At 36.0% G+C, this 11,879-nt stretch overlaps 1 protein-coding gene across 5 annotated transcripts; it reads right to left on the bottom strand.

The window, feature by feature from the left end:
• Nucleotides 1–253: 253 nt before the first annotated feature.
• LOC111380033 lies at nucleotides 254–10,153 on the bottom strand. Of its 5 annotated transcripts, XM_023003497.1 has the most exons (11): nucleotides 9,495–9,623; nucleotides 8,917–9,205; nucleotides 8,504–8,583; nucleotides 6,849–7,034; nucleotides 3,437–3,529; nucleotides 2,730–2,912; nucleotides 2,544–2,646; nucleotides 2,265–2,450; nucleotides 1,296–2,056; nucleotides 810–1,168; nucleotides 254–711 (listed from the first exon to the last, which is right to left on the bottom strand). In XM_023003497.1, the coding sequence occupies exons 4-11, from the start codon at nucleotides 6,927–6,929 to the stop codon at nucleotides 648–650; spliced, it is 1,830 nt and encodes a 609-aa protein (XP_022859265.1). In that variant the 5' UTR covers nucleotides 6,930–7,034; nucleotides 8,504–8,583; nucleotides 8,917–9,205; nucleotides 9,495–9,623; the 3' UTR covers nucleotides 254–647. The 5 variants fall into 5 exon arrangements, with proteins under 5 accessions (XP_022859265.1, XP_022859264.1, XP_022859266.1 ...); XM_023003496.1 differs by lacking the exon at nucleotides 8,504–8,583; XM_023003498.1 differs by lacking the exon at nucleotides 8,917–9,205 and having other exon boundaries at nucleotides 9,495–9,612.
• Between the last annotated feature and the right edge of the window lie 1,726 nt (nucleotides 10,154–11,879).

Genomic DNA, 11,879 nt, shown 5'->3' with positions numbered 1-11,879 from the left:
TTCTTAACAAATAGGAAATGCCTTGATGACTATTGCATCAGTCAGAGGGTTTACACAGTGCGCACTCAAAGAATAATGGTTGCAGATTCCCCTTCATAAAAAAAATAATAAAAAAAATGGAAATGCCACCATATTTTCTGACACTTCGAAACATTATCCATTGGCGTTTAGTGCCCAAAGTGTCAAAAAGGTAGCCGGGGACAACGAGTAGGGATTTGTTGATTCACATTCCTACAACTAACACAGCCTTCAATTGTATTTATAGTACTCTAATTCACAAGAAAATACTTCAAAACTAAGCAAAATACCCAAAAGTCTAATATTTCTCTATGCAACTAAAGTTAAAATTTACATTTGACAACATACTGGTTCATGATTAAACCACACCATAATGGTGAAGACAAAACTTAATGGGAAGGGAATCTTAGCATCCTATACAAAGACGGCAGAATGTGAATCTCTGTTGTCAAACATGTAAAATGTATAGGTAAACAATCCTTCAAACGTCACCACAATGGAAAAAGTACATAACCTATTTGTATCTCCCACGAGGCGGAAAGAGGAGCCACAGAGGCAAAAAGCTTGGGCTTGCACTGGCACGTTCATGCTTATAGCGACTACAAAAACTGAGCATCTCTTCATGAAATTCAGACAGAGAGAGGTGGGAAATCATCTTGATCTTTGAGATGGTACGATGAATTAAATGAACCCCTACATGTTCAGAGCGCGAAACAAGCTCAAAAGAAGATTAGCAAAATAACAGTTTCCCAAGATGGTTATCTAAATAATCTATCCGAAGGCTCTTTTACCTATCCGGGTCCCTGCTCAATGCAGGTTTCAGCCTTTGCATTCCTGGGGAATCTGGACTCCGTACTTGTGGGGAAGAAGGGGCTGGTCTTTGTTGCTTGTTTCGTTCTGAGAAAAAATTTCCAGATGGTACATGCCTACTTCCACGAGGGGAAAATGACTGGTGGATCCCAGATGACCCAAGATTGACGCTTTGGTCGACAGCAACTAGGTATTGAGGTTGTGACTGCTCATGGCTATTTCTGTCCAGCATATTTGTCTCCATAAATATCACGTTCCGCCCATTGTCACGTGGGGAACTCAATGGTGAATGATTCTTTCCTTTAACAGCTGAAGGCCTATACCCTTGTGGGGATAGATTCTGCAAAATACGAAGAATCAAAGGAAAGATAAAGATGTAAATTTATATCATATCAAGTCACATAATTATTTCCAAGGAACATAAATTTCAAACGACCACTTGCATCGGGATAATATTAGTAGTATACCATTTTGGGGAAATATGTTCCCGTTCCTCGGTGTTTAGGCATTTCTTCCCTGCCGATGGGCGCACCAGGTACTAGTGCGTGGCTCATGGGATACATTGGTATGAAGCCATGGGGATGCCCAAGGGAAAACCCATTGTGCGTCAACTGTGATGGATATAGGACACCATCCCATGGGTTCTGGTTCTCATACTGAGGAGGCCGCATTGGAGTCATCAGTAAAGAAGGCACACCGAAGGTGCATTCATAAAACCATCGACCATACTGTAAACTAATGAACTGACTGTCATAATCCCCACTGAGATCTGATAAGGAGTTTGAAAATTCTGGATTCCCACTCCTACTTCTTGAGCCCTGATCCTGATTCGCATGATCTGAATCATGGGGCATACCGGTTGCATTGACCGTCCCTGTGAAAACTTGTTTACGATACTTGGGTGAATCACTAGAAATATTAAGGCCTTCAACGCTTGGGATAGTGAGGTCATTTGCATCTCCATTGAAACGATGGCCCACAGCATTGGCAGAGTTTTCAACTTTATATGGCCCTGTCCCTAAACTAGATGATGCAGGAATGAAACCATTGTAAGTTAATTGTGGGTAGGGATCTTGAACATGAGGCTTCTGTCCACATCCATGCCTCTGCATAGTGCTCGAAAAAAATATTTGAAGTTCATTAGTGATACGATCTTCTGGCTGCATGAGTATTTGCCCAAGTTTTTTAGCACCATAAGAAAAAGCGCTGCGTATACGGTAAAAATTTCCTGTACAGAATAAGCAAGCACCAATTGAGCTGATTTCTTGACAAAAACTAATAGTAGTCATCAGGCAATAGGTACTAGTTAATGCGTTTGAGGAAGAAGTCACACTCAACAAATTTCATAATGCAAAGAAAAGAAGCATGCAAGATCTAGAGAACATTTACTTTTTAAACCATGGACTCCATTCAAGTGAGTAACAATGAGATTCTACCTTTGCTGATACTCCTTCCAAGATTATTGACCTCTTTTAAAGGATCAACAATGTTGAGATGTTTTTGTTGAAATCCACGGGATTTTTGTTCCGCATATCTCAATGGAACTGAGAATATTTCAACACAAGATCTTAAGTAATCATCAGTAAGTAGTAAATCACCACTGCCATCTTCAGGCGTCTCAGCTGCAAAAGAGACAAGAAGAGTAAAAAAAGAATTCAGCTAATCATGAATCAAAGTTAAACAATGTGGACCCTATTCTAGTGGATGGTACACACCCACAATGGCCGGCAACGAGGAAATGTGAACTGGTCCATACAAACTAATGCAATATGTGTCCCAGTCAAATTTGCTGTAGTAGTCCAGAAACTTATATAGGACCTAAAATCAGAAATTACAATTACTAGGTTAATTTATTAACAGATATCAAGGAGAAAAAAACAATTATACTTGTGAGCACTCACTGCTAAAGGACCATCTAATGTTGTGTGGAAAAGATGGAAGATGTACAAGACCAATGTCTCCAAAGCATAGGTAGAAATCAAGCCATGATGAGCACCAAGAATTCGACTCTCATAATAGCACCATGCCTTGATCATTATGATACTACGCTTAAACAGATGATTTTTTCCAATGAGGCGATTAACCTGAAATATAAGTGGAATTCAAATGGGACATAAAAACGTATGGTTTCCACCTTTATATATATAATCAGGGACCGATGCAAAAAGTCTACGTGACAAACAATAACATGAACAAATAAGAAAATACATTTTATTAACCAACGAATTTCAAGAATAAAGATATAGATGTCTTATGTCTTTCTTTCATCACATAAAAGTCGCAATCTATACCAAATAGCTGTTTGTCACAGAAAATCAACTTCGTTACATAGTAACAGTATCACATCATAACACAATTATTTCATGTTTTACCATAATAGAATAAAAATAAAAGCATGTTTTATAAAAGTGTTTATAAACGGTTCGTATTATAAATAGATAGAAATTAGAAGTGAATAAGTGGATAGTACTTGTGGAACCCTTGAAATATGTGGATACATAGGCTAAATAAATCAACTTATAAGAGATTCATGAATATCAGACTTGAGAAAGAAGCACATCTGATAATTATTTTTCAATGTCTAAAATTAATTTAGGGTCGACTTTACCTGCTCAAGAAAGCACAAAGTACATAGGCCACCAATTTGATTAAAGGAAATATCGACAACAATATTCTGCACCATGCATTTTACAAGCTTAACCTGCCACACAAATTACCATGGATCAAGAAGGTGGAAACAGAGAGACACTTGAAGTGTAAAGTGATTATGTATAGATGCATATGAGTTCAAGCAAATATAAAATCTCAATTCTAATTGTACATAAACGTTGAAAAAGAAAAGAATCAATATGCTAGAATTTCAAGAAATACGAAAACAACTAGTCTGGAGGTTGAGAATCACATTTGTTGTAATTGGAACCAAATAAGCAGCATCCAAACAACAAAACCAAATAAAACTGAATAATAAACAATTTTATAATACAAAAATATTCATTTTAGAAAGTCTTTCCAATAAAACACTTGAAATTACTCATTCATGCTAAGTAAACCATGCTGGATTGGGCAATTATGAGCAATCTAGACCAACCTAATTTAGTTTACCAAATCTTTTCAACTCAGGCAATTGATATTCCAAGAGAAATTCAAAGAAATTTGGTCATGTTAGAAGGATGAAGATAGATGTAATGAAAATATGAATTGAGTATTAAGATATATCTAACAACTCGTATGAAGTGATCAGCTGCAGTATCTATTACTTTCAACAAAGACATCCAATGGCGAGACGTTAAAAGAAATTGACCAATGAATAAATGTTGCCACGCTTTTAGAGAGAGGACAGCTCCACGTCTGAAGCTGGCTCTTGGTCAACACAACTATTTTCTTAGTTCGTTGTCAGCTTGCAGCAGGAAAAGCTATGTTCATTTAAGGTTCAATGACACTCATTTTATTATAATGATAGAACAAATGAATCATCTTTAACTTATGCTCCATCACGACCATCTTCACACTCACCAAGTTTTAAACCCTTCTTAATTACCTCACTCATTGCGATATCAGATCGATCTCTTCCTTTATATTTGCATTAGTAGTAGTCCTATTGCATTCCCTAGTAGGTCACCTAACAAACTTCTCTGAAAGTTCAAACCATTTTAATCTGTTCTACCAAAATTGAACTTCTATGGTTGCTTCTTTAATTAAATCATGGATGTAATCATTTCCTACTTTATTCCTCCTCCTCTCTTACAAAAATTTATTTTTAATATTCCAAGCCTATACGCAATGGATAGACTCCTGTAACCATGATAAATTTATGCTTACTTGAACATACTTTCTTTCCAAAAGAGAAACTCATTTACTCACAATTGTGTGAACGCCCTGTAAAATTTTGTGTTTTACTCTCAATGGGAATTGTGGATCACATGGAAACCCAAATATACTTCTCATCTAATCCTTCCATCCTTAATCCTATGAGAAGCATCTTGTACTTCTCCTTCCCCACGAAACATTGAGCATGAGCATTGAAAATTTTCAACCTATAGGACCGTCATCACCTTGAACCTTTACTGCATCTCTGCAATTAGTCAATTACTACTAACTAGACTAAAATTACATACAAGGCTCATTCATGCTCAACTAATTTGAAAACCTTCTTTTCCATTTTTTTTCTTTGTAACTCTAATTAAAAAATGATTACTTGTTCAATCTCTTCCATCAACATAAAGAATACTCATTGGACTCCATTCTTTATGTCCTTGGAGCATCTCCAATAGATTTTCTACATTTAAAGAGCATATTTAGCAATTTCGAGAGCATCTATAAATTTAGAGTGAGAAATTTTAAGTGCTCCAACAACTTCTTTATTTTTAACATTTAATTTTATTACTCCCAAAATATGTTTATTGTTTTTCCCTATATTTTATTTTCACTAACTTTCCTCTAAATTATTTTATAATTTTTCTCAATTGAAAATTAAAATACTTCGAATACATTTAATTTAAAGAGTGGGTTTAGCTATCAAAATTTGGAGAATCAAACTAACTCACTATTTTAAAATGTTAATTTGAAAAGTCTCTTAGAGCATAATTTTAAGTTTAACTCTTTAAAATATAGAGAACATTCTATTTAAAGAGTCTTTTAGAGATACTCTTAATTTATTCATCCATAGTTAAAACAAATATATTTAGACTTTATGTAGTACGGACACTCTAACTAGGGTAGCGTGTCCGTGTCCGACATGTGTCGATACCGACACTCTTCGGACACCCTACAATAATCATTTTCCTTTCTTATTATAGATATTATATATTTTTAACAAAAGATTTCAAAATAATAATAATAATAATAATAATAATAATAATAAAATAAATAAAAGAAATTAAATAATAAGTATAAGACTAAATTTAAACTATATAAATGAAGAATTTTAAATAATTTAATGAACGTGTCGACGACGTGTCGTGTCGGTACTTTTTTGAAAAATCACGAGTCAACGTATCCGACGCGTATCGTGTCGGACACACGTGTCTATGTCGGTGCATCATAGTTTAGACTTAAAGCCTTTGAGAAAATGTACAGTAATTGGAAATTCAAAATAGAGTCCCTCCATGATCATTGTCCTCCTGTTCATATCCTTGATAAAAGCAATGTACATACTTTTGACCCTTCCAAGAATCCAACATAATACATCATTGGAAACTCAAATATTTTTGTTTTTCTAGATCAATAATAATCATGCAAAGATCTTTCTTCTCCTTTGATATCAATCCAAGTTACAGCGAACTAATGTAACCAATTTTAAAATTTGTTCTCCTTCCTTATTTAACCCTAGACATGTATTTCCTTGTTTGAAGAAAATAAGTCATTACTAGACACCTTTTAGTAGATCAGTTGTATAAGTAGAGAACCTCATGATGCAACAAGACTAATGGATACTCAATTAAACAAAATTTTGACTGGCAAAATCAATGCAACTCCTCACACCATTAGCTCAAGGAGAGGTTCAAGACATAAGCATCAAGAACTCATTCTATATCATCTTCAGAAAGGAAGCATGTAAACACTAAGTAAGCAAGTTGTAATCTTTAGAAGAAAAAAATGCTCTCAAGTCGTAATACAGCTACTTAGAATTTGTATTCGGTGTAATAGAATTTAACAAAACAAATACAAGTACATACATACATGTGAATACAAAAAAGAAATATTCCCAAAAGCCATGCCAATGGATTTAGATTAACAGAAAAAAGAACGTATAAATAAGAAAGAGACTTGGGAAGGAATATTAAGTCTTAACTGTATTTAATACTTCTTATACTCAAGGGCTAGATGGTAGGACCAGAATCATAAATAGGCTAACTTAACAGATCCGGTAAAGCCAATTTGATTTTAAATCAAGACAAAGGATTTCAAGGTCAAGTACATAGTACCTTATAAGGGAACTAATGGTAAGCATGCAAACTACAGCTTGGGACCTTCATAGCAACATAAAAATATATGGAAAGAAGCAGATAAGAGATACAAACCTCAGCAGAAATGAGCTGGACATCCTTTACCACAAATTCTGCAGAACTATTGTTCTCTTCTCCCTCGAGTACAAATTTCATATCCTCAGCAAACTTATCTTCAACATTAGCACCACCAAAGGCAGTCAAATCAATATCTCCATCGGGGAGATATGTTTTTAATGGTACAGAACCATAAGGGAATACCTGCAAATATATAAAACCTCCCATAAATATAACTCATAAAAGGTTCGAAAAGACGAAAAAGGTGGATATAATTTGTTAATGATCCCTAAAAACTAATAAACAAAAGGTCACTTTGGAAAAGAAAACTAACATGCCCATAAATGGGAGATGTACTTTCTCTAATTTGCCCCAAGAGTCCAAGAGAGAAACTTAAAAGAGTAAGGGATAAATAGGTGTGTACACACACACACACACACACACACACACACAAAACACATATACAACAGGGCATAAACATGACAGATAAGAGAAATTGAAAATCACTGTGTAAAATAAAGTGCCCAGTGCCAGTCCAAATTTTTTCATAGTTCTATATTTTTGAAGAAAGAACCTTATCGTCTAGTAATGAACTGTTTACTATTGATTGTTAATCTTGTAATGATACCGTTTAATGTCATATGCAATAATCTGTGCCAACTTATAATAACACAATGAATTTCAAAATTCTTTAAAGATGAAGCAGGAAGAAAAGTAAATTATTTAATGAATGCTATTAAATGTGATCCTATATAACAATTATCTGAACACAGCGGCGAAAAGGAATCATGTAGCTAACTTCAAATTTATTTTGGAAAAGTACTAGTTTTCTGTTCCTGTTGGGGCAAGTTTTAGAATTTCCGTGAAGATGGAGCCAGGAAGAAAGAGAGAAGTAACACAATCCAGTAGCCAGGTCTGTATGTAAAGAGAGAAGTAACACAATCCAGTAGCCAGGTCTGTATGTACTTTCTTGTCTTTTGTGTACATATTACATACAAGAACTGTCATATATTTGACTACAATAATGTTCTCATCAACGGATCGGATGCAGCTGGATGTAGATCATATACCAGGAACTTCAACATTACCACACCATAACTCCCACATTCTTATTTATTTAGTTTAGGTGGGAACAACAAAGCCTACATAGTTGAGCAAATCCAACAAGAAGCATGATTACATAATAACTACTAAAATTGCTATGACCCCTTATTCAAACTTATAGTTGACATAGGTACTGTACTTTCGCCAACTTCTCTAACAATATGTCACAGATACGTTATTGTTAAGAGGAACCGAAAGACAGATATTTAAGTTCAACCGACCAAATTAAATTATGTACCGACAAATTTTTGTTACCCAATGGAAGTCAGACACAGAGACCATGGTGTTGTCTTCCATGATATTGACAAAGGATATCCTTCCCAGATTATAGAAATTTCAGAGATATCACTAATCTTTCTCATTAGTTCTAACACGTAAAAGTGCATATCATTAACCAACTATACTCAGTAAAGCTATATTGACAATAAAGAGCACTTAATTATCAAATGAACAAAAGGCAAGTGTTGCATTAATTTATCTCATGACCATTTTACCTGATTTACACAATCACGTATTCCCATTTCCGGACCAAAGACACGTACAAAATGAATAAGTAAAATTCATAATACCAGATTCAACTAAACGTAACCCTGTCCCGTTGCATCTTTTAACCGTTCTTGCTTGTAGAACATTCTCCAGCAGGAATTAACTGTCATAAATCAACAAAATCTCATGATAAGTTTGCCCCGATTTACACAATCACACCCTCTCATTTCCAAGGGACAGAAGACACGTGCAAAATGAATGGGCATATTAAATACTACTAGATCACTAGACATAACCTGTCTCTTCGGATCTTTGCCACTAGTTACCAGCAACATTTTATAACTCCATGTATAGAGCATTCTTTAGCAGGTATTATCTATCATTAATTAACATGTACCGAATGAACCAACAGGGTATCTTCTTCAAAATCTACCATAAATGCGAACCAAAAGCCATGAGAAAACTAATTACTAGATTCACTCAACATAACACCGACCCTTTGCACCGTGCCACTCGTCACCCAGCAACTTTTAACCCTCCACTTCATAGAACATTCTTGAGCAGGTATTGTCTGTCATGAATCTACATATACCGAAAGAACCAACAGAAAATCTATTTCAAAAGCTACCATAAATGTGAACCAAAGGCCAGGAGAAAACAAAATACAAGATTCAATCAACATAACCGTCACTTTGCATCGTGCCACTAGTCACCCAGCAACTTTTTAACCCTCCACCTTGTACAACATTCTTGAGCACATATCGTCTGTCGTGAATCAACATATACTGAATGAACCAACAAAAAATCTACCTCATAAGCTACCCATATGCAATAAGCCCAAGCAAATCAGAATATAAGCTCTACACCTTGCTAGAAAATGACAAAAAATTCACAACGCAATACATATAAAACACACTAAAGGTAAATAAGCAGTGCCACTAACCATATATGATAAATTTTTCAATAAACACGCATAAACATATACATAGAATTCACACTTGCATTTGTATCTATATCTGTAAAAATTTCTCACAGATGCACATATAAGCTTATATATGTATACAAGATCTTTACCTCTACGCCAAGATTGTTCCTGATTAATCTTTGGACATATTCAATTACATCTCTTCTTCTTTCTTCAGAAATTGCAGTAGGCTGTACCTTGCAGATTATCATATGAGCAGCTTTCTCCGCTGTCTCCCACCGCTCAGTCCCAATTTCCGACGGACTCGGGTTCGCCGGAGACAGCAAAGGAGACGATAAAGACCTCTCCCCCGCCGCTGCTCCGCCTCCGTCCGCCGCTTCCGGAAGATCAAACATCAGCAAAAATTATAAAAACCCCAAAAGAATTGTTCCTTTCAAACTTCAAACTTTGAGAATTCCAAAAGTAATACAAATCCCTATGATCAGCAGCAACCCGATGGCTTGGTTAGATTAAAAAAAAAAAAAAAAAAAAAGATGCTTCCTTTTCCTATCGCTGAGTAAAATGGAGAAGGATTATCGCGGAAAAAGAAAAAGATTCCAAGAGAATGAAAATGAACGAGGTTCTGGAATGTAGAGAAGAAAATAGTTCAATTTTTCTGGGTTTTTACGTTCGAACTGAACAAAATAATCTGTAAATTTACACAACTACTTGTATCTAATTGACATAATATGGACTGCAATTCATTATAGCATTACAGTAATCTCTGATTTTCAAACGCCGAATGAATTGCTTTAATTTTTATTTATTTTAGTGAATTAGGAATAATTTCTAACCTTAATTAAAATATTCATCCTTTTCACCTATCATAATCACTGTTGATTATTTGTAATTAAATTTTTTCACTTTTATTTATGTTTGGGACTTTTGTTGATTGGAAAAGACTATGCATTCAATAAAACTGTTGTCTTTTTATCTTTTAGTTCAACATCAAAAATGCAAATAGCAATATTCGTGTGGTTGCTTAGACTTTTCCACAAAGTAAAATACGTAAACTTATAAATAAGTCAGAATTTATTAATAAGCAAGATTTAAATATATCTTTTATATAGACTAGGGAAAATTGCAGTACCGGTTCCTAACCTTTTCAATTTGAATAACTCTTGTGGTACATAAAATGGTGTCCATAATGGTATCCTCCCACTCACATCGGGGGGACCTACATGAATTAAATGTAGTACATTTAATTCAATTAGATCCCCTCGATGTGAGTACATTTAATTCATGTAGGTCCCCCTGATATGAGTGGGGGAGACACCATTTTATGTACCACAAGCACATTCTTTTTAATTTTGACAAACTTTAACCTTTAATTTGTGTTAATGAATGCCTCTAATCTTTCGAAAATAGACAACTGGGTTCCAAACGGATGAAAATCATCCATTTAACTGTTAGTTGATAAAAAAAAATTTGATTTTACCAAATTTGATAAGAGCAAAATGGTAACTTAGTTAATTTAATATTATAAAAAAAATAAAAATAAAAAACATCATCTTCCACTCCCCATCCCAAACCCCATCTAAAAACCTTCTTCTTCGAAGTCATACCAGAAATAGCCACCATCACCACCGTCAACTTACACCACCACCATCGTCGCCACCGGAGCTCCTCTCACCACCACACACTACTAGTTTTAGCACCCTCTATCGCCACCTTTCAACATATTGCACATTTGCCACTTTACATTTGAAAATAAATCAAGAAAACTCACCCCCTTTTGGGAATGGCAATCGGGCTCGTCGACTCGGGCCGCCCGTGGCTCGGCTCGGGGCTCGATAGACTCGAGCCTAGGCTCGAGCCGAGCCCCATTTTGGGGACACGGGCTTTGCCCGAGCCGACATGTGAGCTCGCAAGCTTATTAATATAAAAAAAATTTTAATTGAAGGCTTTAAAAGGCAACAAATCTGCTGCCTTAAAAGGCAGCAAGTTAAAAAAAAAAAAAAAAGTAGTGAAAACGAGTCTACCCGGGTCGGCCCGTAAAAAGCCTGAGCAAAAGCTCGGGCCGAGCCTATTTTTTTTTGGCCGAGCTTTTGTTCGGCCCTGCTCGAGCTCGCAAAAAAGCTCGCCTATTTTAACCTAGCGAGCCCGAGCCGAAACTTTAGGCTCGCGAGCCGGCGCGGCCCGACTCGTTTACATCCCTATGGCTCGGCTCGGGGCTCGATAGACTCGAGCCTAGGCTCGGGCCGAGCCCCATTTTGGGGACACGGGCTTTGCCCGAGCCGACATGTGAGCTCGCAAGCTTATTAATATAAAAAAAATTTTAATTGAAGGCTTTAAAAGGCAACAAATCTGCTGCCTTAAAAGGCAGCAAGTTAAAAAAAAAAAAGTAGTGAAAACGAGTCTGCCCGGGTCGGCCCGTAAAAAGCCTGAGCAAAAGCTCGGGCCGAGCCTATTTTTTTTGGCCGAGCTTTTGTTCGGCCCTGCTCGAGCTCGCAAAAAAGCTCGCCCATTTTAACCGAGCGAGCCCGAGCCGAAAC

The sequence above is a fragment of the Olea europaea genome, unplaced genomic scaffold (assembly GCF_002742605.1).
Source record: "Olea europaea var. sylvestris unplaced genomic scaffold, O_europaea_v1 scaffold2082, whole genome shotgun sequence".
NCBI lineage: Eukaryota > Viridiplantae > Streptophyta > Magnoliopsida > Lamiales > Oleaceae > Olea > Olea europaea.
Note: the sequence above shows the minus strand (reverse complement) of the source record. Positions and strands in the feature narration are given on the sequence as shown.

Coding starts and splice junctions, on each gene's coding strand:
- LOC111380033 (XM_023003495.1), bottom strand. CDS start 9,740: ATGTTTGATCTTCCGGAAGCGGCGGACGGAGGCGGAGCAGCGGCGGGG. Junction 3,530..6,848: donor TCCAGCTCATTTCTGCTGAG/GTTTGTATCTCT, acceptor TTTGTGTGGCAG/GTTAAGCTTGTAAAATGCAT. Junction 2,913..3,436: donor CTTTGTGCTTTCTTGAGCAG/GTAAAGTCGACC, acceptor CTTATATTTCAG/GTTAATCGCCTCATTGGAAA.